Source organism: Xiphophorus hellerii, chromosome 3 (genome assembly GCF_003331165.1).
Source record: "Xiphophorus hellerii strain 12219 chromosome 3, Xiphophorus_hellerii-4.1, whole genome shotgun sequence".
NCBI lineage: Eukaryota > Metazoa > Chordata > Actinopteri > Cyprinodontiformes > Poeciliidae > Xiphophorus > Xiphophorus hellerii.
In genome coordinates, this window is record NC_045674.1 from 19222498 (window position 1) to 19250093 (window position 27596).

The 27596-nt window shown below is 38.3% G+C and overlaps 1 protein-coding gene across 1 annotated transcript; it reads right to left on the minus strand.

The window, feature by feature from the left end:
- Positions 1-1227: 1227 nt before the first annotated feature.
- Positions 1228-27138, minus strand: st14 (ST14 transmembrane serine protease matriptase). The gene is made up of 19 exons (XM_032557208.1): positions 26969-27138; positions 18495-18645; positions 17728-17885; positions 16091-16161; positions 15687-15859; positions 14953-14985; positions 14345-14573; positions 11885-12024; positions 11222-11325; positions 10680-10789; positions 9790-9920; positions 9240-9344; positions 8404-8511; positions 6896-7009; positions 6345-6464; positions 5763-5946; positions 3366-3640; positions 2774-2913; positions 1228-2644 (listed from the first exon to the last, which is right to left on the minus strand). The coding sequence occupies exons 1-19, from the start codon at positions 26987-26989 to the stop codon at positions 2483-2485; spliced, it is 2529 nt and encodes an 842-aa protein (XP_032413099.1). The 5' UTR covers positions 26990-27138; the 3' UTR covers positions 1228-2482.
- Between the last annotated feature and the right edge of the window lie 458 nt (positions 27139-27596).

Here is a 27596-nt window from a genome sequence, read left to right on the forward strand (position 1 = left end):
ATGACCTAGATACCATTATAACAAAAGATGACTTAGTATTGTTTAAACCCAGCCCATTAAAGCTTTATATTTAGTGTTTTTATCCTACTGGATAGGACAAAAACACTAGTATTGCTCTTCCCTAGTCTCAAGTCTTTTAGACTGACAGGTTGTCTTCCAGGATAGCTCCTGACATGACACCGGCTCCGCCCCCTTGCGGAAGTACAGCAACAAACAAACAGCGTATATTGTAAGTTGGTTTCCATCCGCCAATAAAACACAAAATAAGAATTAAGACTTAACGTTTTACCCGAAACATTTTGCCTTATAAGCAAAATGACTCAGGTGCTCGTTGGAAAATTTGCACACATGAAATCAAGCATAACTACCTTCACTTGTTGATCTTTGATTTGATTATCAATAAGTGTTGCTATGACTTAAAAATGGGGTGTTTACGACCAGTTACCTTCGTGCAGATGAACATGTGGTAGTTGCAGTCATAGTTTCATTCATGAGGTCATGAGGCTGCAGGCCTTCCTCCGTCTCTTGCATTGTTCCAGATTCCGTTTGGGTTTTGGAAATTTAATAAACTCAGTTTATTAAACTGTAGTCCGCCCTCTGGATAACGGCTGTTCCCCATGGGCAACACTGAATCACAATTTACTATTATCTCCCCCGAAATCTCTATGACCGCAGTAATGACGAACCCCGGCACCGTTGAGGCAGGTCCAGTTCCTCCAGATAAGGAACACATACTTCTGGACAAACTGCGAACGCCGAGGTCACGTGCTTACAAACGCCCTAGAATGATTGACAGGTGAGAAAAGCGCTTTGAAATGCCTTGCTGCTGAAATGTGCTATACAAATAAAATTTGATTGATTGATTGACGTCATGTTAATTACCTCCATCTGTCTTCCCCATAAGCTCCAACCAACTTCCTCATTCCTGTGGAAGGATGTGGAAGCATCATGATGCTGCTCCTGCCATGGTTTACTATAGGGTTTGAACACCGGGGTGATATATCAGTTTTCCTCCCTTACAAAGCATTTTAGATCATAATGCTTCTTTGTTCAGGTGTGAACATTGGCAGATCAAATTCTGAAAATTAATTGAGCTCCTATTAGTTATATGCTTTAAAATTAGGCCCTCACATAATCATTTTTGGTCTATAAACACATTAGCAAGCAAAATGAACAGTGAAGCACGTTTTTGGTGAGGTTGTTTATAGGGGAAAAAAGTCAGACAAAGAGAGGGGTATTTGCTTTAATTCACAGACAATATGCCTTAAAGAGAGAATTACACACCAACCTAGTCCTCCCCAATACTTTTTGCAAAGAATACACATTCACACCTTTGGTTTTGCTAGTTTATCCCAAAACAAGTCAGGCCTAAAATTGGTTACCCTGTCAAATTGGTTTTGAGTAGAAATACTCTTAGCTGTGGTTAATCTCTTGGCATCTGTAACAAAAGACACCTCTCATCCTGAGCTTTAATCATAGACTTGGTCTGCTCAAACCAGCTGGATCCTCCACCCACCAATTTATATATAAATACTTTAAAATATTTACAAATTTAGACAAAAGCCAGTAACCATGGAAATATAAAAACAGGAAAATATGGGGGTGGGGGTGAGGGGTGAGGAGGGAAACACACAAAAAACATTCCAGTACCATTATTCAAGAACCACTGTGATATTTTTTGCCTAGTCTGACCCACCAATAACAAACCTGGCATACTTTAACCATTGGCCATTTTCCAAAGCAAATCACAGGCTTTTAGATTGATTAATACAATTTCTGCCTTCCATTGCAGCCAGCTCCTGGTATTTATGCAATCTAAGCATAACATGAAAATGACTGTACATAAATGGTGTTGGTCCATTTTTCCTTATTGGATATTTCAATTTTACCTCAACCCCCCCCCCCATACCCACTCAAATGTGTAGTTTTGTTTACATTTTAAGTTAAATTCTAAAGTTATGAAAGAATGGTGGAACATTAACTTCATGTCGGAAAGTGAGATCAAATTAGTTTGGGTATAGAAAATGGAAAAATCTTCAAAATAAAAATCACTAATGGCACTGTACACAAAGAAAATCAGTTTGTAAAAATCCAAGTAAAACATTTAAAAAGTTAAACCAAACAACCAATGGGGCGAAAAAGTATTCCCAAATCATACATATTTCATTTTTTGTACACACTGTGGCTTGTATCCATCAGTTAAGTATTGCTTCAATAGATGGCAGCATGACACACTGCTAAGAAACACCTTTAGAAAATGTACAAAACTTGAGTCTGTGGAGTTCCTGTGGGAGGTTGGCAACCACATAAAGTGCTTAAAGTCATTCATGTGAACAGCTGGGCCCATGCAACAGTATGCTCAGCCGGCTGTTAAGAATAGATAAAACTCAAAAAGACTTGGCCTGAACCATGCTAAAATGTTCTGTTTCCAGCATTTCCAGCACTGCAATCTTTCCTGCTGCTGCTCCGCACATCATGTTCATCAAATGTTTGACTCCTTTTTGATCCATTCTCTGAACTTGGTGACGCGGGAGTAGACTCCAGGCTTGTTCCGACGGCCACAGCCCTCACCCCAGCTCACAATGCCGGCCTGAAACCACTTCCCATTCTCCTCCCTGCACGACAAAGGGCCTCCGGAGTCTCCCTGGTGAGCGCCACAGGTGAGCAAGTAAAATCATCAGATTGTGTTTGGTTGTGATGGATGGCACAGCAATTACAAAGATGTGAAAACGTCTCCCTTTTCTTTCCTGGGGAAAATTTTGCACGTTCTCACCTGGCAAGCATCGACTCCTCCTGTCAGGAATCCGCTGCAGAGCATCCTGGAGGTGACCTGTTGTTGAGTTATGACCTGGTTGCACACTGTGTCATTGATGATTTTCACTGTTGCTTCCTGCAGCAAATTTGGCAGCATAGCTGCAAAAGTGGTAAGAGAGGGGTCAGCGGCTCTGGCCATGTTAGCTTAATGTTCATGGCCAACATCAAAAGGTGTTAATGGTCTGGATTAGAGGTTGCTAACATAGGTTTATGAAACGTCCCTTCAGAGTGGGAGTTCATGGTGACTTATGGATACAGAAGATGTCTCTTAAGTGAATGGAGCAGATCAGAAAAAAAGTAAGGCAAAAGGGAAGCGTGATAAAGCAGCAGTGAAGTGTGTTATGTTGGGAGACATGGGAAACAATACGAGCGACAATATAGGCGGAGAGATGGAGATGAAGGGAAGACAATGGCTTTAGGAAACACCACAAAGAAAAAATATGATGAAAGGCTAAATTAGCCATCATTGAGAGCCAAACACATTATTCAAATTTGCAATAAAAAAATAAGAAAATGAAGAATATGGACATAATTCTATAGAGAATTCTTACCAGTAGCTCCTTCCCGGAGTGCGCCCCAGCCCGTGACAGAGCAGGACAATCCGGAAGGGAAGACATGGGAGGAAGAAGGGAGGCAGATTGGTTGGACAGTGTTGCTCCACTCCAGCACCTCTGTGAGCTCCAGTAGTGCAATGTCATAGTCATGGGTTTTTTCATTGTAATCTGGGTGAGGAACGATCCTCTTCAAATTACGCCTCTGAGCGTCTTCTGTATCATATTGGTCCCTCAATCCACTGTATGTACGCCAGTTGATTGGATCAAGATAGCTGTAAAAGCATGAGAGACATTAAGTAAATCATTTTCTGTGCCTTGCAAAAGTATTCACATCCATTGTGTCACAGTTCCCAACCCTGGCCTTAAGTCTTTGCAGCATCAAGAAAGGTTTCTTCCAGGAATTCACTGCTTTAACTTCTTCTATCTTCCCATCAACTTTAAACAATGTTAAAGGGGGGTAGGAGGGGAGGAATTATGTAAAATCAACATTTTACATGTTATATTATTCCCTCATCAGAAACATACCTGGAGTGTTACACCGAGTGTTTCATGCATGTTTGAAGAATCATTGACTCTCCTGTAGTTATTTGGGTTCTTAAATACCAGCTCTCACACAGCCAGCTCTCACAATGTGCTGGCTATTTCAACAAACCTCAGTCCTCAAGCTGAGTTTTGCTGGTGGTCAGGCCCCTCACCAGTTTCAGGACCCGACCAGAACCCCTGACTGTAAATTACCTTGAGAAATATTTAGATTTGATTATGTATAAAAGCAGGCTTTAATGCCGAAAAATGATCAAATGTTACAACCCATGCATGTCATACAAATGGAACAGATACAGAGTTACATTCACTGTCCAGCGCTGGGGCCACCCTTAGCTCACCTTATGGATGAAACCAAGTGAGGCAAGTTTAGCTTTTTATTCTTCTCTGCAATCTGTACCTTCCATAAAGGGTAGTCGAATCAGTTTCAGTCTGTTTACATATGACTGCCAGCAGTCACACATAAACATGGTTGCGTGAGCTGCAGCGTGTGTGTGCGTGTGTGTAAGCAGTTAAAAGAGGCTAAGTGAGATAGGGGAAAAGATAGAACCTACAACAGAGTGTTAGAAAGTGTAGGATCTTCTTAAAGAGGCAAAGGCCCAATTTCAAGGAGTCAAATTGTGAAGTCAAATCTCTAATGTTGTGTGAAATATACAGCATGTTTCTAACAACTGGAGGTTAACAGTTACTTAATTGTGTTATAAAATGGCACTATGTGCCTAAAAACACATTGTCCCTTGAAAGAAAAGCATCCCCACAGCATACTGCTGTCACTCCCAAAAAGTATAGATTTTGTTCCACCGTTCCATAAAGGCTAAATTTATGGGCTGCATAACTAATGGATTTCCTGTGAACAGAATCTTCAACTTGAACTGTGAATCTCTGCAGTTTTTCTCTCACATTTATGCACTAGTTGCACAGTTTAGGTAGAAGGTGAGATCTTGGTAGTTTTTCATTTGTGTCAAGTTTCTGGGAACTTTCTGGGACCATCTGATAAAACTAGTGCTTTATGAGATGTTTATAGCTTACGTAGGATAAAGTTTTATAACCTTGCCCCTCAACTTATTCACAATTATTTTACTTGGTCTTTATAAAGCTATCTGTTCATCAGTGTTCTTAGCAAATTTCTGAGGCCTTCATAAAAGTGTATTAACACTGAGATCAAACTATGTGCATATAGAGTATTTGCTAATTAGGTGACTTGACAGTTTGTTGCACTGGATTTAATTTAGGCTTACAGTAAAGCAGGGTTGTATAAGGTCTGAAAGCAATGGGTCAATGTTTGCTTCCAATACATATTTTCTAAAATACATTGAAAACCTATTTGTCATAGAAAACCATAGTGACACTATGCATCACTATGTTTTGATCAAAAATGGTAGAGGTTTTGATCATGTAAAAAGTTCAAGGGGATTGTTTTTATACAAATAAATGTGTGCTTTATGCAACGCTTGCATTAAGGTCACTAAATGGATGTGAAACTGACTAAATGTCTCACAATATGAATATTTAACACCTTATGATGGTTATGTCCTAATTAATTTAACCGTTTCAACATTGTACACAAGTCTGAAAAAAAAAAACCCTGCGCAGCTGTCATAAATGAATGTATTATGACCATGTTCAAGCTGAACAGAATGGTTAGTGCACCACCAACAGGCTGCTGTGGTGAACACAGTAAGAAATGCTGATTTGTAAGGGAGAGATGCTGTATTTGTTGTAGACTGCTAGTATCTTTCTTTCCAGTTGAATCCATCTTAGAAAATGTTAAAGTATGATGTGAAGAGAAGATCTGAAAAGTTGTGCTGTTTTAGCTCTGTGCATTCCTGTAAGTGCAAGACTTCTGTGACTCACTCTGAGGACATGGTGTTGACGAAACAGTGAGCTGCGGACAGGAGCCACCTCTCTGAAATGATCGAGGCGCCGCACTGATGGGCAAAATTCTTGAAGTGAAGGCTGACCTGCCAGGGCCACGCCCCAACATCAGCGTTCTGCCCTCCTACGATTCTGTTCATCTTGTAAGGCCTGGTGCCACAGTCTGGAATACAACAGAGAAAGGTTTCAGAGATGAAATGAAAAATCCTATCTCGATAAATGGCGGGGGAAAAAAAGTGCAGAAAATTAAATTGACTTTGATGATTACTAACACAATGCCAGTCATTGCTGTTGATGCTATTGAGTTTTTAAATCCCAATGAGATACACAGTAAAATTTGTAAATAAAAATTAACATAAAATGCAGGTGCTCTCTGAGGCTTAAATATGGTAAATATATATGTAAATATATATAAACACAGTTCTTCTTCCTAACGACAGCCCAACGTGGAGCTCAATCTAGCAATTATAATCTTCTTTGAAAGTGACGAGATTAAATCCAGCTTCAGCTGTTTAAAAAAACAAAACACTGAAGAGTCCAAGAAGGAGGAAGATTCCTCACCGCATGATTGTTCATCTGAATTATCAGGGCAGTCGTTGACACCGTCACATTCGGCATTCACCTTGTTGACACATTCCCCGCTGGTGCACTTAAAGCTGAAGTCAGAGCACAAATCTGGGGCTGCAAAAGGGGGGTGGAGACAGGACCCGAAGTGAAAACACACATTTAACCGGTGAAATACTACGCAATCAGTGAGGCTTCAGAGTGAGGCTCCAATGCACAATGTGCAGTGATTGAGCAGCAGATTGCATTGATTGGGCATATTGATTGGGATTAAGGCCTAATATGCCTCCTTATTCACAGAAGTGAAAATCAAAAGGAAATGCAATCGTGCCCTCTGTGAACGTCTGTGACTGCAAGAGGGGAATCAGAGAGAAATTGATGAAGACTGAAAAGGAGAGTAGCAGGAAATAAAACAGAGTAAAAACAACAGTGAAAAGAGAAATAGTTTGAACTAAGACAAAGCCCTGAGTGAAACATCTTTGTTATACCCACAACCATGCTGAGGTGACTGTTTTGTATCAGAAGCAAAAACTTGGTCATCTGCTTACAGGCTTCGCATGAGGCCTCATCACTTCCATCCTGACAGTCCTTCATTTTGTTGCATTTAACATCTTGAGGAAGACAAACTCCATTCCCACATCGCCACTCGTTTGACTGACAACCTGGTGTCGACGAAACAAGTTTAGAAGGAAGTTATATCAAAAACAGACATTAGTGCAGCAGAAAAAAAAAGGCATCAGCATCTGGCTTAATCTTTATTGCAAGTATTAGGATTTGTAGTGATGTATACACACATCCCAGGTATGAGTGACCATATTGCATGAGGTCAGTTACTGCTTTCAAGATTTACAAAGTTTCTAAAAAGTTTAGTTTCAAAACGGCTTATATTTTTGATCATACCATTTCTACACTTTGAAGTGCTTTAATGACCTGCCGGAAAAGGTCCCAGAGTGACCAAAATTTTCAGCGGTAGATAGAGTGATGCAGCAATGCTTGTTGCTGCACAACGTAGGTCAGCTGGCTGGTAGAGGATAATTTAATGTTTTACTGACAATAACAGGAAAGAGGAACTTAACTAACTCAGCTTATCAGTATTAGGAGCATAAAAAGATTCAAGACAGGATGTTTACCAAATATATGCCATAATTTAAACCTGGGCCGATTTATTACAGATTGAGATCCAAAAAGCCATAATACCAAATTAGAGCCCAACTTCAGAACCTCCAACTTCAGAATCTCTGAAGCTTAAAATGTTTTTTAGCAAGATTTTTTTGTATAATTGCAATATAAATCCAAGAAGTGCCTGCTTTCTCTTATTCCTCCCCTGCTAATATCATGGCAAGGTTTTTCCTTGATAACATGGCAAAGCTGAATGACATATTTGCATTTGTAATACAACCTGTACAAACATCTGCAGCGAGAGGAGATGTACAATTTGGAGGTGTGTGCTTCTACACAGAAAGTCCATAACAAACTGTGTGCAAGGACCCTGATGATGGCCTTATATACTGACATGAGGATAGTTGACCGTTAATTTCAGCTACTTGGTAACATCCTTATTGATGGAGCCAGAACAGTAGCAATGTCTATAGCAGCTGCACCACCAAGACCATTGTAATGGTTGTCCCACATAGTTACTTGGTGTACCGCCGGCTTAGTACTGGCATGGTTAGGTTTTTACCTTGGAAGGAGGTCAGTGTAGCCAGTACTTTAAGTTTGTAAGTTCTCTGATGAAGCCATATATGTACCTAATGGCTATGAATTACTAATAAACAGCAACTGCTGCTTTTAGGTTACTCTAGGATGGATTTACAACTTATACCATCAGCTTAATAATAAACCTCCATTAGGATCTCAGTATCAAGGTTTCATGCCAGCTCAAAACAGCTGAGAGAGAGAGAGAGAGATGTTCCCCAGAATATATTAAACGTCTCTCTGGAGATGAACTATAGTGATCATCCACATTGTGGTTAATTTTCAATGTCATGTTTTTTTCTGCTTGGAAGTCTGGTGCCTTAAATAGCTCTGAATCATGAATGTAGATATTCATACTTACTGCATAGTTTCTCGTCGCTCCCATCTCCACAGTCGTTGGAATTATCGCATACAAAGAGTTTTGATTTGCACAAACCATTTTTGCAGGTAAACTGGTCACTGTCACATTCTAAAAACAAAGGAAATTTGCACATATATGTGCATATACATAACATGAACAAACAAATGAACTTGGAACAACAAAACATGTATTGGCTGCATCAGATAGTAATAACTGAACTGCAAAGTAAAAGCTGAACAGTTTTTGTAAAAATATCAAGATGGTTGAATTGAACGTGAAGCAAAAAAACAGCGGTAAGAAGGAAAACTGCAGATCTTGTCTGGCCCTTGCTTTAAGATAACAAGAAAAAACCATGGTAATTACTATGTAACATGTTCTGAGTGTTTAATTCAAAGTGATCAATGTGGAAAAAAATTTAAATTATAACTTTTGGTAAGTTGTGCCTGATTTTTTGACTATTAGCACTAAATGATTTCCTAGAGTCTAGAAGCGTGGCACTGAGGAGAAGATAAGATATGATCTGGCTCGTAAAAAACACAGCTTGTCATTTTTATGCTCCTCAGATTTCGTTATCTCAGGACAGATGCCGGCTAAGTGTTTCCCCCTCCTCCTGCTCATTTTGCTGAGCTAAGCTAACTGGCTGCTGGCAACACTTACCAGGCAGAGATGAGAGTGGTATCCATCTTCGCATCTGACTCTCAGCAAGAAGGCCATTATAAAGTATAGTTTTAAAATAAGCTATTTCTTTTTAAGAAATGAGAGGGGGGCATGGGAAGGGAAGGGGGTGTAGAGATGGGTTTATTAAAGGAACAAAAAGTCTCGCCAGATCAACTTACTGCACTTCTTCTCGTCGCTCATGTCGCCACAGTCGTTCCAGCCATCACACCTTTTCTGTTTATCAATGCAAAAGCCATTGCTGCATGCAAACTGGTCAGGGCAAGCTACTCATGTAGACAGAAGAAAGGGACATAAGGAGACAGCAATGACAAAGTCACTGAGAGGGGAGCGATAGTATACTCACAGCAGGCATAAAAAAGCTGATCAGGGCAATTATAAATCAATTTTGATCAAACAGAGAACCAACGTTAGAGCAGAAGGGACACTCCTGTCTGACAGCTACAAATAAAACAGACCCACTAAACAAGCTCTCTGGTAATTAGTCCACCTCTTATATTTCAGTCCTAAAATCTCCAAGTCTGTGTAAAGCCAACTGCGTTAGCTTTATTGTCAATAAGCCTTAGTCTTTTTGTCTTCAAAGCACAAAATTACTACCTTTGTTGGCACTGTAATGGCAGGCTCAGTGTGTCACTGTCATGTTACAACACTTCACTCAATGCTCGCAAATAGTGGTGTATATGTGGTTGAGAAAAACAAGAATCAACTTACGGTCAACTGAATCGATGGCTGTGTACGTTGCATGGAAGCCCTTGTCAGTATAGGACTCATCGGAGTGGAAGATCACTTTCAGTTCATTAGACTGACTGGCCAGAACAAAAGATGGCAATTCTCCACAATATCTGAGACACAGGACCCATTGGTTTCAAGATCCCGTTGTGTTGGATTGCATAAAAATGACAGAATTTGACTGTATATTAAAAGCACCATCATCCTTCTAGGTTAAATCCCCCCTCCAGATGCACATAAATAAATGAACTTTAATTATTTTTTGCTTTAATTTATGTCACTTGATAGTTAACTAGCTGAATCAAAGAATCAGCATAAGGCGTATTGTGATTTGGAAATAATGCTCAGGGGGACTAAAAAGATTTACTTATAAAATTTTATGCCAGATAAAAATTGTTTGCAGCACATTCAAGCCCAGCGGTGGTACTTCTAATAATTCACATATTTGGTATTGGTGATCAATAACTTAAAAACATAAGTAAAAAGTTTATTTCTGTTCAACATTCTTCAAAATGTGAAAAATGAAAGAACATGTCATTCAGGTAATTATTTGTGCTAATAAGTCAGGAAAATGCGACTCAATGTCAGCTGCTCACCAGAGCCTGCCCAAATCTACAGACACAAAATAAAACTTTAAAACAAGTGGAAGTCTGACCAAAGTTTATCTTAGATATTTACCAAATATGACTGAATGTAAAGACAATTATAAAACAATATATTATACTGTATATGCAAGTATCTTGTTATAGGACAATATCGATATGCTTCACATATTGACATGTGAAGCATGACAGTGTGTCAGAGATCCTTGTTTTATGCTTTGAGTCATTTGACACTGACTTACAATTACAGACCAGTAAATCAAGTCTTACTTCTTCCCCATGATTTCCACATAGTCTTTGTGACACCTTCGAACATCTACGCCCGGTTCTTTCATGCGGAAGATGTTGAATGTCACACGTACCTTATTCCCTGCAGAGACCTGCAGCAGAAAATTTTAGGTGACTGATTTGTAGCAACATTATTGACCAATGTGTCACCTACACGCACAGAGAGACACGCCTCTACAGCCAAGTGCAAACACAAAGGCTGTAACACATCAAAAGTGGTTTGTGGGTGTACAAATACAGTCATATCCACTTGCATGCATGTCTCCCACACACGCACACATTTAAACAAGCCACACACACTAAACCCTGCAGCTCAGCTCAAGCTGCAGCAGCAACAGCAGCCTGACAGATGAAGATAGAAGAGGTACTGAACAGCTTGGCTTCGACAGTGCTGGCTCAGCATTCTTTTCATAGCAGGCTAAGGATGGAGGAGAGGGAAAAGGTGTGGTGCAAGGAAGGAAGGGGCAAGAGTGGAGGAAAAGTGAGGTGTGGGGTTGAAGAATGAGATTGTAAGTCTTACAAACCTTGATGGTCCATGTGCATTTCGTGGCAGGAGGATAGAAGCTGGGGTAAAGCGGAGATGTGAAATTGTCTTCGTTTTTGGTGAGGACACGATCACATTGGGAAGCTAAAATGCATTATTATTGTTAGTTATTATCATTTCTTTACACTTTAAAAACATCTAGAAATGTATGGCACCAGTCCAATCATTTTGAAGCACTTGAGAAATATGGAGTTTATAGTCTATGCATTTTTTTGATATCCAAGTAAAAAACAATCAAATTCTCAGTACAAAGAATTTGATTTTAAAGCTGATTTCCAGTTTTAAAATTGAGAAGAATTTTAGCCACCAGTGATTTAGTCTTTGGGCTATAGATGTAGAAATGGGAAATTACATAACTTATATTTATTGTGAGAAATATGGTGAAAAAAAATTTATCATGATCATAAAAAATATCTAGAAAGCCCAGCCAGTTACTTTTGAGTTAAATTATTTCAACTCAAATGTCAGAATGATAAAGACAATGTTTGGAAAAGTATGGTATTTATTAAATGTAAAATGTGTAGAAATCCTGATTTCAACAACTGCATAAAATACTAATGATCAAAAGAAATGTATTATAATCCTAAAGATTTGACCTGTAAAACACATCATGTTAAGTACTATGAATGTGTGGAAAATTTACCTTCATTTTTGGGTATAATTTTGTACTGTGCCTCAAAGCCTGGCTTCTGGACAGAGGTGTCAGCAATGAAGTTAATCAGCATGATGTTACCGGATGACACAACACTCAGGGAGTTAGTGGGAGGCCTTTGGCCACATTGTCTGTGGATAAACAAGGAAAGCAAACCAGTAAGGATACATTCTAAACGAGTTCCAACATCCAAGCATAAATAATGTTCTCCATGCTCAGAGCATTTACTGAAGAAAGTGGATCTGTAACACACAAGTGTAATTCTTTTTATTCAACAAGATTAAAACACCAGCACATTGCTACAAACATAAAAAAAAAAAACATTTTGAGAGGAAATCAATAAAAGAGCTGTCAGGGGGAAAAAATAAATAAGAAGAGTAGTATCAGCACTAATAAGAAATTGCTTAGGTGGAGTTTCTAAGTCAAACATTTGTTAGATTAACAAGAAAAAGAAAAGTTTGAGCATGGCTAGAGGAAAAGCCATGAAGGTGTAAATGACGTTGCAGGAGCAGCAATACATTCACCTCCTGTAGAATAATGTCATTATAGAGTATTATATTATGGCTCTCATAAACCCCATGTCACCTTGAATAAAGCCCATCGCTCAATACCATTATAGAAAAAAATGTTATGCATCACTCGGTAAAGCCGTATTTGTTTGGCATTGGTTTCTGAGTTTAAAATTGCCTGCAGCTACAACTGATGTTGCATTCAGTAACTGATAGATTCATAAAAAAGCGACCTCCCCCACAGACAAAATGCAATTACACACAGTGGTGTAGTCAGATTCAAGTTGGCATCTTTCATAGATCTGAAAGGAGAGGTCTTTCTGAGTCAACTTAATCTCACTCAGGGCTCGAAAGCTGACAATAAAAAAGGAATGCATATCGCAGAAGGCTTCTGAAGCAAATAAAGAAAATAAATGTAATCACAAAACCAGAAAAAAAAGGAATGAAGTGGAACATGTTCCACCCACATGAAAACAACTTTTATTCTAAAATCCCAGTGCAACATTTCAGTCAAAAAGACAGTGATTCATGGAGGGTTGTCTTTTGGGAATCACTACTCTTTCAGGCAAAATAAACTAGACAAATTCTGGTTGAAGCACATGAAACAAAAGCTGCCACGCATGGCTAACACAAAAAATAAGAAAAAACATCCCTGCCATACCTAGATATATAAAAGCAGAATTAGCAAATGTAACTATAATTAGATTCTTGTTGTTTGTATAAGTGTAGAAAATGAAGTAAAACGCAGTCTTCTAAAAGTATTCAATTTGGTGAGGTTAAAGATCTGTTCCGGGCGTGCCGTGGTGGCGTAGCGGTTAGCGCGACCCATATTTGGAGGCCTTGAGTCCTCGACACGGCCGTCGCGGGTTCGACTCCCAGACCCGGCGACATTTGCCGCATGTCTTCCCTCCTCTCCTTCCCCATTCCTGTCAGCATACTTTCGTAAAAGGGACACTAGAGCCCACAAAAAGACCCCTGGAGGGGTTAAAAAAAAAAAAAAAAAAAAGATCTGTTCCTGTTCCATGGCCTGAATGAAAGCCATACTGCTCCTCCTAATTCTGAGGTTGAAGAATTTGTCAGTTTTCTTTCCCATATTCTAAAGTTTAGGACATGGTATTGGTGGCTCAATGGTTGGAACACGTTCTCTGGTTCCCTCTCTTAAAATCTGGTACATCCACCTCAGTCTGCCACCATGTGTGGGATGTACCAGGCCTCAAAGCAATACTGTAGAGATTTGTGAGTTACAAAAGCCCTGCAAATATCATCTACCATGGAACCCAATAACTAGAAAGCTATGTCAACAGTTTCCTTATTTCTGCCATGGATATGCTTATGGATATGCTTCCCCTTAAATCCTCAGATTAAGTGCTCTTCTCCATGGAGAACATGGTGACTATAATGAGAAGACCCTGCCACTGTTCCCTCCCACATGAGTAATTTCAGTTCAGCCTTCAAGTTCCTTTCCCAACCATACACAGCTCTTCGTCAATCTCTTTGTTTCCACTCCTGAGTTGTGCACATTTGTTGCAGAACTTTCTTCAGACGAAACAAAACTATTTTGTCATAGCCTCTCTAAATTCCTCCTACAGAGTTTTTTGCTTATGCAACCATAAAAGCTGTTAGCCTTCTGGTCCCCTGGTACATGCTGGTTTTGGAACCACCAGAACCCATGCTGGTTTTGGAACTAAGAATCTCTACAGATATCTAAGAATCTGTAGAGATTCTTAGATAATGGCTTCCATCTTCACTGATATCCACCAACAGTCCTCTGGTAATCAAATGGATGGGCACCAATGGCAAGTGTTGACGATCCTGAATATGGCCTATAAATTTGCAAAACTATATACAGTATATACTTAACTTATTCAGAGAATCATTTCTATTACATTTTGTATAACCATCACATCTCACAAACTCTCCAAGCATTTCCCCCTCTACTTACACTGTGATGGCCTGAGAATCATCAGGGCTCAGAGAGTCAAAGATTGAGACAAAGTCATCGCTGCAGTCATCTTCAATGTGGAAAATTGGAAAACTGACTGATATGGTGTTCTCCTCTGCTGCTCGGATTTGCCACTGACAATAAGACTCTGACTTGTAACCTGTGGGATACCCGGGGGATGTAAAGCTTTGCTCATCCGCAACTGCTTCCAGACGAAAGAAGCAGTCCTCTGAGAACAAGAAGAATATTGCTCAAATCAAACAGGTTATTGGACACAGACATGAAAAAAGTAACTTATAGCTGGAAAACATAGTTTGATGAATACTTTTATGAATAATAATGCAAATAATGTTTTTAGTTAAATCAGGCACATGGTCTGCTATTTTATGTAATTATAAAACAAGACTTTGGGATAACTTTACACTTAGCCTCGCAGCTATAATGGTAAAGCAACCTAAACTAACTGCAACAAGGATAGCAATCTTAGATGAAAACAAGCGCTATGCAGGACAGGGCCATCATTTGTTAAATACTGGCAGGAGGGCGAGCATCTAGCCAGCTGGAAAATTACAGCAGCAGGTGATTGAAACAGGACATACTGTACTCACCCGTGGGTTTCCTAGCCATGCGAGCATCTGTGACTGGAGACAAAGACATTGGGGTGGGGTGACAGGAAAACAGGAGGAAAAGAGGTAAGGACGGGTCACCAAAGTTGTGAGGCTGATAGAATTTGATGTATGAGCCTAAAATATTTGGGTTGCACATTTTATGTTCCATTTCCCTGCGGTTAAGGGAACTGGTGATGGTGCGTACCTCTTTCTGCTCCATCTCACCTTGCCCTACAGCAGCAAGTCATACATCTCTGTCTAACTATCTGGGACAGCAACATCAAAATTGTACCAACAGAAATCATTTTAAAGAGGACCAAAAACCACAGAGTCACAAGGGCCAGCACTCGGCTGACGGCCAGGATGTCGACAAATGCAAGGCGAGTGCTGAGGAGACAGAAGGAAGAAAAATGGCTCTCTCGAAGCAGGCCAGGGGCCTGGCTAATATCATTAGAGGATCCAAACAGCATAAAATGTGCAATCTCAGATGCAGCACAAGCTGAGAGTGGTCTGCCTTATCTGTTATTATCTTATCAGCACAACTCAGAGCAGCCCACTGTGATATGGATGCAAAGCAAAAAGAAAAGAAATGATGACGAGACATGACAAAGACCTTGTTTAGATCTTTGTTCACGGCATGTTATCTTTTTTGATTGCTCAATGTAATTATTGAAAGCCAGTTAAGGCTTACATTTAAAAGCTTTCCCCATACACGTGGTTCTGAAGATACTTACGTGAAGCAGTAATTTCAATAATCTTGAAGCCAATAAGGTTGGACCTAGTACTTTGTGACGCAACGCTTTTCTCCAGTGCCTCCAAAACCCGCTCCTCTGAGAACTCTGGCACAATCTCCAGGTCGCTGACTGGGATCTCAAACCGAGACCAGTAATAGGCTATAACTCCTTCACTGGTGTTTAGAGATGAGAAAAAAAAGTTAAGGAACTCATAGAAAAATTGATTAAAAAAACCCAAAACATCCCAGTCCAGCTTAAAGCAACTTTAAAAAGAAAGTAGTGAAAAAATGTTTTAACTGTAATAGTAAATAACTGTAATTTACAAAAAACTGCAATCTGGATATTAGATGGTGAAAAATGCACTATGTCTAATCCTTAGGCATATGAAAAAGTGGACATCTTACCTAAAGGCCGTAACCGCAGATTCTGTGTAATACTTGGTGAGGAGTGGGTCATTCTGGTAGCATTCAACCATCTGTGTAAAAAACAAATGGTTGAAGCATATTTTAAATGTTCAAGTATAGCATATCATTATAAATGGGGCATTTTCTAATGTCAAAGTATACAATGGTTTTCAAAAAGAGATAAAGCCCCAAAACTGTTGAAATTTTACATCATGCTGCTGCTGCAAGTTTTGCTAGTGTTTTTGCTGGATTGATTCTAGTCTCTTCAAGAAGAGTAGAAAGAAGCACATTTTTGTCCGTCACTTATAAGAATATATAATTTTATTTCTAATTGTAAAAAATAGCCATTGCAAGAGTCTTGTGTGTACTAAAGAAGCAACAGACTATCCCTTATCATAAGGTACTGCTCTGAAATCACATTTGGCCAACTATGACTACCATGTACAGTAGTCAATGCGATGGATTGGAGACCTCTCCAGGGTGTACCTGGCCTCTCACCTGTTGACTGCTTGAGATAGGCACCAGCCCCGGTCACAACCCCGCAAGGATAAGCATGTTAGAAAATGAATGAATGAATGAATGAATGAATGAATGAATGGACATACAGATGCACAGTCAGACGGACAACTACCAAGTGTGTTAGGCAGCTGACTGCTATGATTTTCAAACTTGAAGTTTTTAGTGCTACATGTAGAATGTAATGTTTCAGAGTTATACTTATAAAGAAAATATTAATTAAGAACTTTGTGCTATTCTGATTATATAAGTAACATACTTGCATTAGTTAGAGTGACCACAAATATGTTAATCATAAGAATGAATCATAAGAAACCGTGTTCTTCACACAATGAATGCTGGAGCCAGACACCAGCCCCGTAAGGAGGTCAGGAGGGTGGGGGGGAGAAAAGACGCATGAATGGATGTTTAATCCATTTATACAAAATGAGTAAAAAAACATTCCTTAAAATAAGTTGGGTTTTTTTTTTTTACAATCTATGCAAACTTTATATATTAAAAAGCTTTCTACCAATCTAGTCAAATTCTCACAACTTCCTCCTGATGTCGGCATCACATTCTCATCTGCAATATTTTTTCACTGAAGAATATGTGCTCAAAGAGCAGGAGTCTTTTGTCATCAACAAGCTCCTGAGTGGTACTACAACATCCCTTCCAATGCTGTTCAGAAAAATCACTCAAGGAATTTACTGTTATTTTTATTTCTTCACCCACTCAGAGGTACCTTAACTCTTCTGCAGTCTTAAGAGATGGGGTCATTTAGACCCCAGCAAGTCTTTTAACTCTGTGTGCGGTCCAGTGGAGTCGAGCTGACACCACGTGCGCTTTCACAAGATTATTTTTTTGTGTGGTTTCGGGAATCGAGGGTCTGACTGGACAGCCCTCCAGCTCCCCCACTGTCCGACCGTGACATTTGCCACGCTCCTCCTGAGCATTGCTCTAAGACCATGGGACTGTTAAAGCAGTCATTTTGCGCTGGGAGGGACATTTTAGAAAGCAATCGCTAACAGCATTCAAAGTTAATCTTTTCCGAGAGAGGACGACTAAGAGTAAGGCATTAAAAGTAGCAGAAATGTGTACGGGAGAATAAATACATGAGACAATCTGGATGCCATACTCACAAGGTCTTCCAGTGTTGAAGCTAAAGTTTTGAATTCTTGGCTAGTTGTGTCTTCGAGATTTTGGTCATAACTCACATCCCCCAGCTTCATATGACCACTGAAAAGTTGCACTGATGGTTTTTGTCGCATACTTAGTGTGCCCCTGTAATTATCACTAACTGAGAGAAGAAACACAGATGAGAGTCAATTGTTTGATCAACAGAATGCTTTAAGATGGCTGCTACTGATGAAAGAAGAAACTTTTAAAAAGGGGCCTTGAAGCACAGTTCTCAAGCTTTACAGCATGATCGCATGCTGTGGAGACAGTTTGGCTCTCATGGCAATTAAAAACAGCCACTTGAATCAAGATGGTGTTTATGGAGACTTCACAGGCCTTTTTATCAGTCTCTGTCTGCGTAAATGACAAGAAAACTGTGCCATGGCTCATGACATTTTTCTCCTCTGCATTATTAAAAGGAGAACGTCAGAGCTGTCAAATCGACTAACACTAATGGGAAATTAAAGTCCAAACATGCCACTCTTACACTCTTGTATCAAAGAGCTCTGCCTTCACAGCAAGTGTAAATGATCCACTTTGCGCTTTGTGATGTGCCTGTTTTGGCAGAAGGGAATGCATGCAATGTAAATACACGAATCTCTTATTTCCATTAGGCAAATCTATGCTGAAAGTTTAGGGACTTCCGCAGAGTGTCCAAACATCTAAATATTTGCGGTCCCTGAATATCTGCTCCATTAAATAAATTAGGAAATAAATGATCACTACTTACAGACGAAGAACCAAATGAGGAATGCCGCGACAGCCAAGACAGCAAGAAGTGCCAGAAGAACAGCAATCAGGATGCCGATCTTCTTCGTCTTTGACGAGGACTTCGGTTCATTGGTTAGGAACACTACATGTTCTCGGTGGCCGTTCTGGTGCTGATGAAAGGAAAAGGTGGAAAAAAAATTATTTTGGCAACGATATAGAGCTATGAAAATGTATTACCTCCATTACAGATTTCTTCTGTTTTCACTTTTTTGTCATACTAAATTGGATAACCCCATCCAAAAACACAATTTTGTCTGGCTTCTTTTTTTTAGAAATTATTCAGGGTTGGAATTACTGGTGCATTTGAACCACTGTCCTGCTGCAAAGCCCACGTGACCTCGAGTTTAATATATGAACTGATAGTTGGACTTTCTCCTTTATTATTTATTGCCTGAAAGCATAATTCATAACTATCAGTTACAGCAAGTTGCTAACTTGGAGGAGCAAAGCAGCCCGAGACCATCACAATACTACCACATTTGACTGTCTGTATAAAGGATGCAAAAATAAAAATGTTTTTTTTTTTTATTTACAAGGATTATCTTTATCTGGTATTTTTTATGATCAGAAACATTTAAGCTTAAGGTAGAAAATACAGGTAACCTGAAATGTGAATATTCATAATAGTGATATGAGAATTATAAAAAGAAAACATTATTAATTTATTTAAGCGTTAGCTCAGAGAAAGTCACAATCTATAACCAGCAAGTTTCCCAACTTAGCAAAGTGGGACACTATGCTAAGTTGAAAAAAAAGAAAGGGATTTTCTCATTAAGATATTAGAGAGCTAGTTCAAAACTGGTTAAACCTTTTCATGCAAAAGTATTACAGTGGAAAGTCTAATACAAGAACAGCCATAATGTAATCAAGGAAAAGAGAGTTTTACAGTGAGACCCAGCTGTTATGAAGCGACACACCTTGTGCTAATTTCTAAGACCAACAAGCTCTGACAGGATGCCTGGTTTGCTTTTTCTAAAAAAAAACCTGTTCTGCAACACTGACAAATTTACTACCACCCTCATAACTACATGGCAACATGCCTTACATATATTCAAAGACTGGATGATCACTAAGTGATAAGCTTGGGGAAAATACAGGCATGCTGCTTTAAGAAGCGCTTGACGGTAGTTTGCGTGTGTTGTTGAGCTCTCTCGAGTGGGTGGACGTAGAGAAAAAAAAGGTTTTGGCTGCTCTGTAATCAACACACAATGAATTCAGTGCCTGCAGCCCATGAGTGAAGAAGCCAGAGTGCCATTAGGGATGGAGAATCACTTTGGTATTAAATCAATTTGTCAGATGTGCTGCTCCTTAAGATGGGGGCTCAATTACTTGAGCCTAGATGATAACTCATGGCAATTAAGGTCCATTCCTGCCCAGTTCAGGCTTCTACACATGCTCTCTAATTGGAATCTGTAACAGCAATCATGGGCCAGAATGAGGAGAATCATTAGATAGAGGGTCAGCAAGTGCCCCAAGGTTCTTCTACATCAATCACCCTGATCACGGCCTAATTATACCATTACATATGCTTCATCATATCCTATTCTTCACTACTCCAAAGACATACCATCCCGCATGAGCATTATGAGAAGTCTCTCCCTCACCCAAAAGTGTTACTTAATTTCAAAGAAGAGGCAACAACAGCCCATTCTATGAAAGCATTTGACAGCAAATCAACTTGAGCCACAGACTTGCAGTTAGTACCATGTGAGTGTTGCTTTTTGGTCTAACTGGTTTGACTAGAGCCGCTGCAGTGAGGTGTGGTTAAAATTAAGCTGCTCTGGCTTGTTGTGAGTTTCTGCAAGATTTCAACATATTTTTTTAATGGTTTCTCATACAGTAACATTCATTAAAATGTGTTTTTTTATAAAGTAAACTGTAAAATCTTTTCTGCCATTACATGATGACTTAGCCATATTATTAATGCATACTTTTTTTGTACCCGTTTTCTTTCTATTTTTCTGTTTATTTTATCCATTTAGTTATAAATACTTATTTTTTTGTTTTACATTTTTACTGATCTCACAACATTACTTTTATTATTCTGACTTTGCAGCACTTTGGTGGAACATATTTGTTCCAAAGTGCTTTCTAAATTAATTTTACACTGACATAACATGAAAAACAAACTCCTTACATCATTCAGATGTCTTGGTGTATCCGAGCCATGTGAAACACTTTATCAGGCCTTGTTAAAACGGTCTTGCTTTTAAGACTTTATTCTCTAACACAAGGAACAAAAAACTATTCCTGCAAATGACAACTCCTGATCATCTGCAGCCTAAAAACGTGTTAGTTTCACAGACTTCATCCTACCAACCACACGGGTTGTTTATCCGGCATATCATCAGCTCAATTTTTTCACATCCAATGCTTTGCTAAAAGATTTAAAAGGTGGAAGAAAAAGAGTACATCATTTTAAACATTTTTTACTAAACTTGAAACCTTCACACCCATATGTATTCTGCTGATTTTACACACAATAACATTTGACAAAATCTGCCTTAAAAAGTCATCTAATTATAACAGAGTCCATCTGTGTATAATTTCATCACAGTACTAATGCAACTGTTCTGTGAAGGCCTCAGAGCTTTGTTATAGAACATTAGTAAATAAACATCATGTAGACCAGGGGTGCCCAAGTATAGTCCTCCCTCCAGAGTTCCCATCCTGCAAATTTTAAATGCACCCTTGTTCCAACACACCTGAATCAAATGAATGACTCATTATCAGGCCTCTGCAGAGATGAATGACTGCTGATGAGGGAATTCAGTAATTAGATTCAGGTATATTGGAGCAGGGATGCATCTAAAAGCTGCAGGATGGGAGCTCTCAAGGACTAGACTTCAGCACAAATGATGTAGATCAAGTAACCTATCTGACTGGTCATGCATGAAGATCCACAAGTGAGGACATCTGCTCAGAATACTACTTTCATAAACTTCACAAATATGTTGTTTTTGGAAGAGTCTCAAGAACAAGAAAACTTGTTTTAAGTTTGCCACAAACCATGTAGGACAAAGCAAATGGGCTGAGAAAAGTACTCTGACCAGATGTGACTATAATGTAAGAGAAGTTAAAACTTAATTTCAACCTGTTTTCCAGTATTTGTTTGCTAGTTGTTATGTGACCTCAACATTCCCATGAATGTCTTGCAGGATTGGCCAATATATTGAGACTAAGCTGTTATTGCAATATTACTGTGCACAGTTTGAAGTGCAGCAATAGTTGTCATAACACTATGCCACTTGTTGTGAGGTTTCTCAATGTTTAAGTCTTGGACACAGTTAAAAGTGTTCGAGATGCTAAAGGTTACAGAGAGTGTTGGAAGCCTCATAATAATACATGTAAAAAAAAAAGAGTGAAGGCAATGTAAATTGCATAGTTGGTGCAACCAAAACTGCCTTTGCAATATTCTACAATACCAAAATACCAGGACTTTCTAATATTATGTGTCACAGGACCTCAGGACTGATTGGTCTGAAAGTCCCTACAGCATTTATTTTATCCTTCAGTTGGGATTGCAGCACTTAACAGTTCACCTAAAGTTATTTTATGTTAACGAAACTTTTTTATTTACACAGCAGATATACAAGTTGTTTTGATCTCCAAATCCCAATAACTTAAGGTTCAGGTTCGTAGTATTATCTATGCCGACTGATATTTTTGTCTTTCACCCATGCAGGCTAAAAAAAGAAAGAGCCCAGGAACCATATTATGGTGGTGAGTATGTCTCACATGTAATTTCTGAGTATTTCTGTCAGGCAGGTTTTGCCCTGTTTTGGAGCAGCAGTGAGTCTGCCACCAATCTTTTTTCATTTCCAGCTTTGTTTGGGTGTGAACACCATACTATCAAAAAGGAATCAGAAATGCTACACCTCCCTTGTTCAGGGCTAAGGTCAGTGCAGCTGTGAGATGCATAAAAGCCAAAACCCTCAGTAGCAGCTCTTAACATAGCAACAAACCAAACTGCCACAACATGGCCAGGCATCTATTCTTTTCACAACCAAGTCTTTCTTCACAGCTCATGAGTTTTTTAATATGACTTTTCTTATGTTGCTAAATCCACATGAGGATATACAAATAATTTGGAGGTGTCACAATTAAATATTATCTTCTCGATATATGAAAACTAAGTGATGTTTCTCACATGCAAAAAAACTGTTTTTTCTAAATAATTATTTACCAACCGTCCCACTGTGTCACCACATAAGCAGAGACCCGTCTCACCACATTAATCACAGCATTCCCACTCTCTGTGTCGAAAATTCACCTCATTGTATGTGACAAATCAAATATTAAGAAAAGAAAAAGGAAAAACCCCTTTGGTAATAGTTTGATGTATGCCACTTTAGGAAAAAAAAAACAATTTTAGATTAAAAATTAGACATGAAGAAACACAGGGTGACAGACTGGCTGGTATGAGATCATCATAGAATGATAACATTGAGTAAAAAACCCAATTTGCCCAAAACTTAAAGCACAGAAGAAACAATGTGTTAAATAATTTTACCTAAAAAAATAGAAAAGCAAATCTATTTTCACTGCTGCTAAAATAATGTACTGATTGATTATTACTATTATTAGTTATAGTAATTTTATCTAAAGTATTTACTATTATTTTTGATTGACTGACTTAAACAAAAATGATGAACATTGCTAACTTTAGTAGTGTTTTTCAAATTATTATTTGGTATTTTATTGCAAAAAACAATAATCTAATTTAGTTAAAAAGTCTCCTTATTAATCTAAATGCTGTTAGATTAATAATGAGAGTATAACAAACTCATAATTGTTGGTGAATTAGTCAGGGCAGCTGTTCAAGATGAGCCTACACAGGGTTGCATACCAAATTGCTAACTTTAGATCTAAAATCAGCATAATCTTAATAATAGTGATGGGTGGAGGTTTTTAGAAACAATTGTTTTTGCTATGCAAATGTACCCTAAAAGCCAAATCAGCCTTTCATTTAAGCAGAACAATTTGTACGAGCCTTATTTTTTTCAGACGCCGACAGACACGATGTACCAACACGCTGCAACAAGTGGGAGAGTAGCATGGTGACACATTAGTCACTATTAACTAGAACACCCTCTTGTCACTCTGACACTTTCTTCTGGCACTTTTGAAAATGAGCTGTAAACTATGAATAGAATCTGATGGTAAATTTTAGAATTTTAAAAAACGACGTTTTTAAACCTCTGCACGCCTAGATACACGCCTGGCATCAATCTTTTGGTGCACGTCACTTTTGTTTCGTTTTTCTTAAGATTTAGAAAACATCACGGGTTTTTTCCAACTTCATATAGAAGCAGAGCATTCTGTCTTTCCCACTGGTTGCCATTTGTCAGCCAATATACAATCCTATATTTCTGGTAAACTCCAAAACAGCAGATAACAAAATACTATACAATAAGGATTTACAAAAAAATTAAATAAAATCCCAAATTAAGCAGGTGTTTAGTCCATATTTTTGTTTTATGGCAGAATCAACATAGGAGATAAATTACCTATTTATCTCCCAAATAGGTAGTTAGTAGGATAGTAGGCTATTAAAAGCTGTTAATATCCTGCTAACAGCTTTTACAATGATGAGCACTATGGATAGATTTTCTATTTTAAATCAAATCAATTAGATTATGTTACACATTGTTGCTGAAGTTTTATTTTTAAATACCATAAATCATGGTCAATCCAACGTTTATTTCTAGTCATTTTTAGTGAATGTTAGTTATACTCTGAGAATCTCATCCTATCTCATGCAGTACTAAATGATCACTGTGGTTAGGTCACTCTGAAATTGAGTCACTTCAACAAAATCTGAAAATTTTCCATTCTCAACCAGATGACTGTGATCAAAAGTCTTCAAACAAGAATCATGAGTTTTGCAATATTTCAGTCTTTTTAATAAATGGTCCTGCATTCCTTAGGTTATGATGCATATTTATTACTTATCTGGCATTTGTTGGATTACAACTAACAGTACTTATTATGACATAATACAGCTAAAGTGTATACTAACCCATCAAAGATTTTTCCCTGTAAGGAAAACAGAGTTTCTCTTGCTTTGAGCCTGTTATTGTGTAATTCTCCCAGCTACATATTTAATAGCTGAAACTGTTTGCATAGAGCAGCCGGCTAAATGTTGCCCCACCCTTTGATTTCAAATCCGAAACGTTGCATAGGTACCTCTCTATCTGGACTTTGCTTTTTCCACCATTACTGATACTGATATTATTCAATAGTTTCTAACAAGACTGAAGCACAAGGACATATCTTTGCATAATCTATGCTCCTGAACTCCTTGACCTGTAGGTGTTTTTGACAGAATTCAGAAGTTGCTGCATGGCAGCAATGTCTGCTTAATTTCTGAACTATCTTAAGACTTTTCACAAAAGACATCAATATATCATTGTAACACCTGACTCCCCTCCAGCTGTGCTGCTGATACCTCACCATCAGATGTAGAAAAACAATATAAACAAGACAGCTTGAACAGTACTCGGAGTTTCTTGGAAGCACATTAGGGCTTCTAGGCAAGAGTTTGACTTTAACTCAGTCTGTAAATGCTCCACAGAGTTCCAGGTCAGGAAGCTTTACTGTGTATATTTTAGTTCATAGGAAATATTAGCATACATGTTTTTCTTTAATGAAACTGTCTTTACTCTGTGACCAAAAAAATCAGTGCAGTTATTTTTTAACAAAATCACTAATAGAGCAATGCAAAATATGTATGTATATATTTTTCATTTATGCTCTACTTTAAGGACTTGATCAGAGTTTCCAGAAGATTTCTAATTATTCATATTTACTCTCTGTTTGCATAGGTTATAAACATGACATCAGACAAAGATGTGAATTTTTTTAGCCATTGGCTGCCAGACTAGATAAGGCCCCATATTTATCTCGCAAGAAGACGCCGTGAACAGGCTGATAAGACGGATACCAGGTCTACAAAGACCCACAGACCAAGATTTCCATACATACAAACATTAGGATTTGTATTGCTCTATATTGGTATACAAATATCCTCAGAAGGATGTCAGGAAAAATAATTTAATGTCCTAACATTTCAAATGTAAGTAATCTAAAATGTGCTAGACTCCAACTGTAATCTAAAAATGAGTCGTTAGTGCCTTTGAGTTAGATAAAGGAAAATCTACACTGAACTGTTTTGCCAGACATATTTTTTATTTGTTTATTTATTTTAATGGCAACCTTCAACTCCAGGCCTAAATCCTCTAAGCAAGCTGTGGAGTGAGCTGAAGAGAAGATGTCTGTAGGTACGAAAAGCAGGGGTGCCAATAAATATATCACCAGGGATGTTGGTAAAATAAATATTGTTTCTTATAGTGTTAATTCTTCCCTATTAAAACTAATGTTCTCAGATTGGATTCATCATAAATTTTCAGTGAAAGATGGTCCAAATGAAATAAAAGATCATTCTAAAGGCATTTTAAATGAGCAGTCAGTCCTTTAGTTTCCCTATAAGATAAGCAGCACAGACTCTCTATGTATGTGATGAATTACTGCAATTACACCAGACAGGGAGATTCAGAGCTAAAAGAAAAGCATAAATCAAAAGGTTTTCCACATATCTATACAATGAGAAAGTTGAAGTGATCACAGCTATACCAAGACAGCTGCTCTAATCTTAGAAACAGGCAAATGGATGTCACAAAAACACAACAGAAATCAACCTACAAACATACTGTATGTCCACACCTTTCAGAATAAACAAAAAATGTTCTTGTAAAATCCAGCATGTCAGAATGAACACACTAGAAATGGGATTGTTTTTTTTTATATATATATATATACAAATAATCTCCCCAGAAATCCTTAAGAGCAGCTTAAGCATGTCAAAGCATTTTTTCCTGTGTATTAAGAACGCAAACTAAACACCAGGAGGTATCCTTCAATATGAAACAAGTTAATTCCACTAGAGAGAAGACACAAATGTCAGAGATGAAACATAATTTATTCAATAAAAATAAATTTGCATCGACTGAAACACTATAACTCGCACCTCATCTGACACCAAATCGTATTTGGCTAATTTTATTATGAGCAATGTGAATAATCAATGTCCATATATATATCATAAATGACTCAATTTCAACGGTCAAGTACTTTTTGACATAAATATGATCACATGAATGCCATTTGTTTATGTGGTAGGTGAAGCCCCCGGAAGCACACCAAGGGTGTCAACTTAAAGTTTCGCTGTGGGGAATAAGCTGCTGGAAGAAAAACTGTCACACTTGTTGACTATAAGAATCAGTCCGTACTGACTGAAACGCTGAGTTTAAATAAGAGACCCGCGGCAAACTTTACTGCGTCAAAACTGTGTGAGGGGAGCAATTTATAGCAATAGTGACAACGACAAAAGAAAAACAAAACAATAACTTGCGTCAGGTGCGACAAACTTACGTGATATGTGGCAGCACTCATCTTCGAAGACCAGACCCAACTGAAACCCAACAGGAGAACTGTATCTTTCTTCCAAAACGGGAGTTAAATCAAATAAAAATGAATATCAGCAGTCCCTCAGAGATTAACCAAAACCTCTTCCTGTGGCAAAGAGCAAGAGCATATTAACCTACCTGAAAACTTCGCTCACACACTTTGGCCCCGCCCACAGTGCTCGAATCAACTGAGGTGACTCTTTTCTCACTTCCGTTTTAAAGTAATAAGACTGACTGTGGAGGTCCGCAACAAAAATCTGATGATAAAGCACGGATGGCTGATTATTTAAGTCTGAAATTGTAGCCCTTACTAGTCACTAGTGAAACTTCAATAACTCCAATAAAGCCAGGCCGAAACAGTGTATTTCTTTACAAAGTTAATGTAATACAGTCAGATTCAGAAAATCATATAATGCCAACCGGTAAAAAGCAAGGTTGTCAAAAGAATTCAGTAGACTGTGTTCAATGTTCACTTTAATGGATTACTGCCTCTTGTGACACCACAGAGTGAGTTTGAAGGAGTAAGTCCCGTTTAACAAAGAATTTTAAATTCTATTATATATTTAACAAGGATTAAATGAACAGAAGAAATC

What these genes read in the sequence shown, in the direction of transcription:
- st14 (XM_032557208.1), bottom strand. Translation starts at nt 26,989, where the DNA reads ATGAGTGCTGCCACATATCAC. An exon ending in TGAGTGCTGCCACATATCAC is followed by an intron (nt 18,646 to 26,968) that starts GTAAGTTTGTCG and finishes TCCTTTCATCAG; the next exon opens with CACCAGAACGGCCACCGAGA. An exon ending in GTGGAAATCATGGGGAAGAA is followed by an intron (nt 9,921 to 10,679) that starts GTAAGACTTGAT and finishes CCTGTGTCTCAG; the next exon opens with ATATTGTGGAGAATTGCCAT.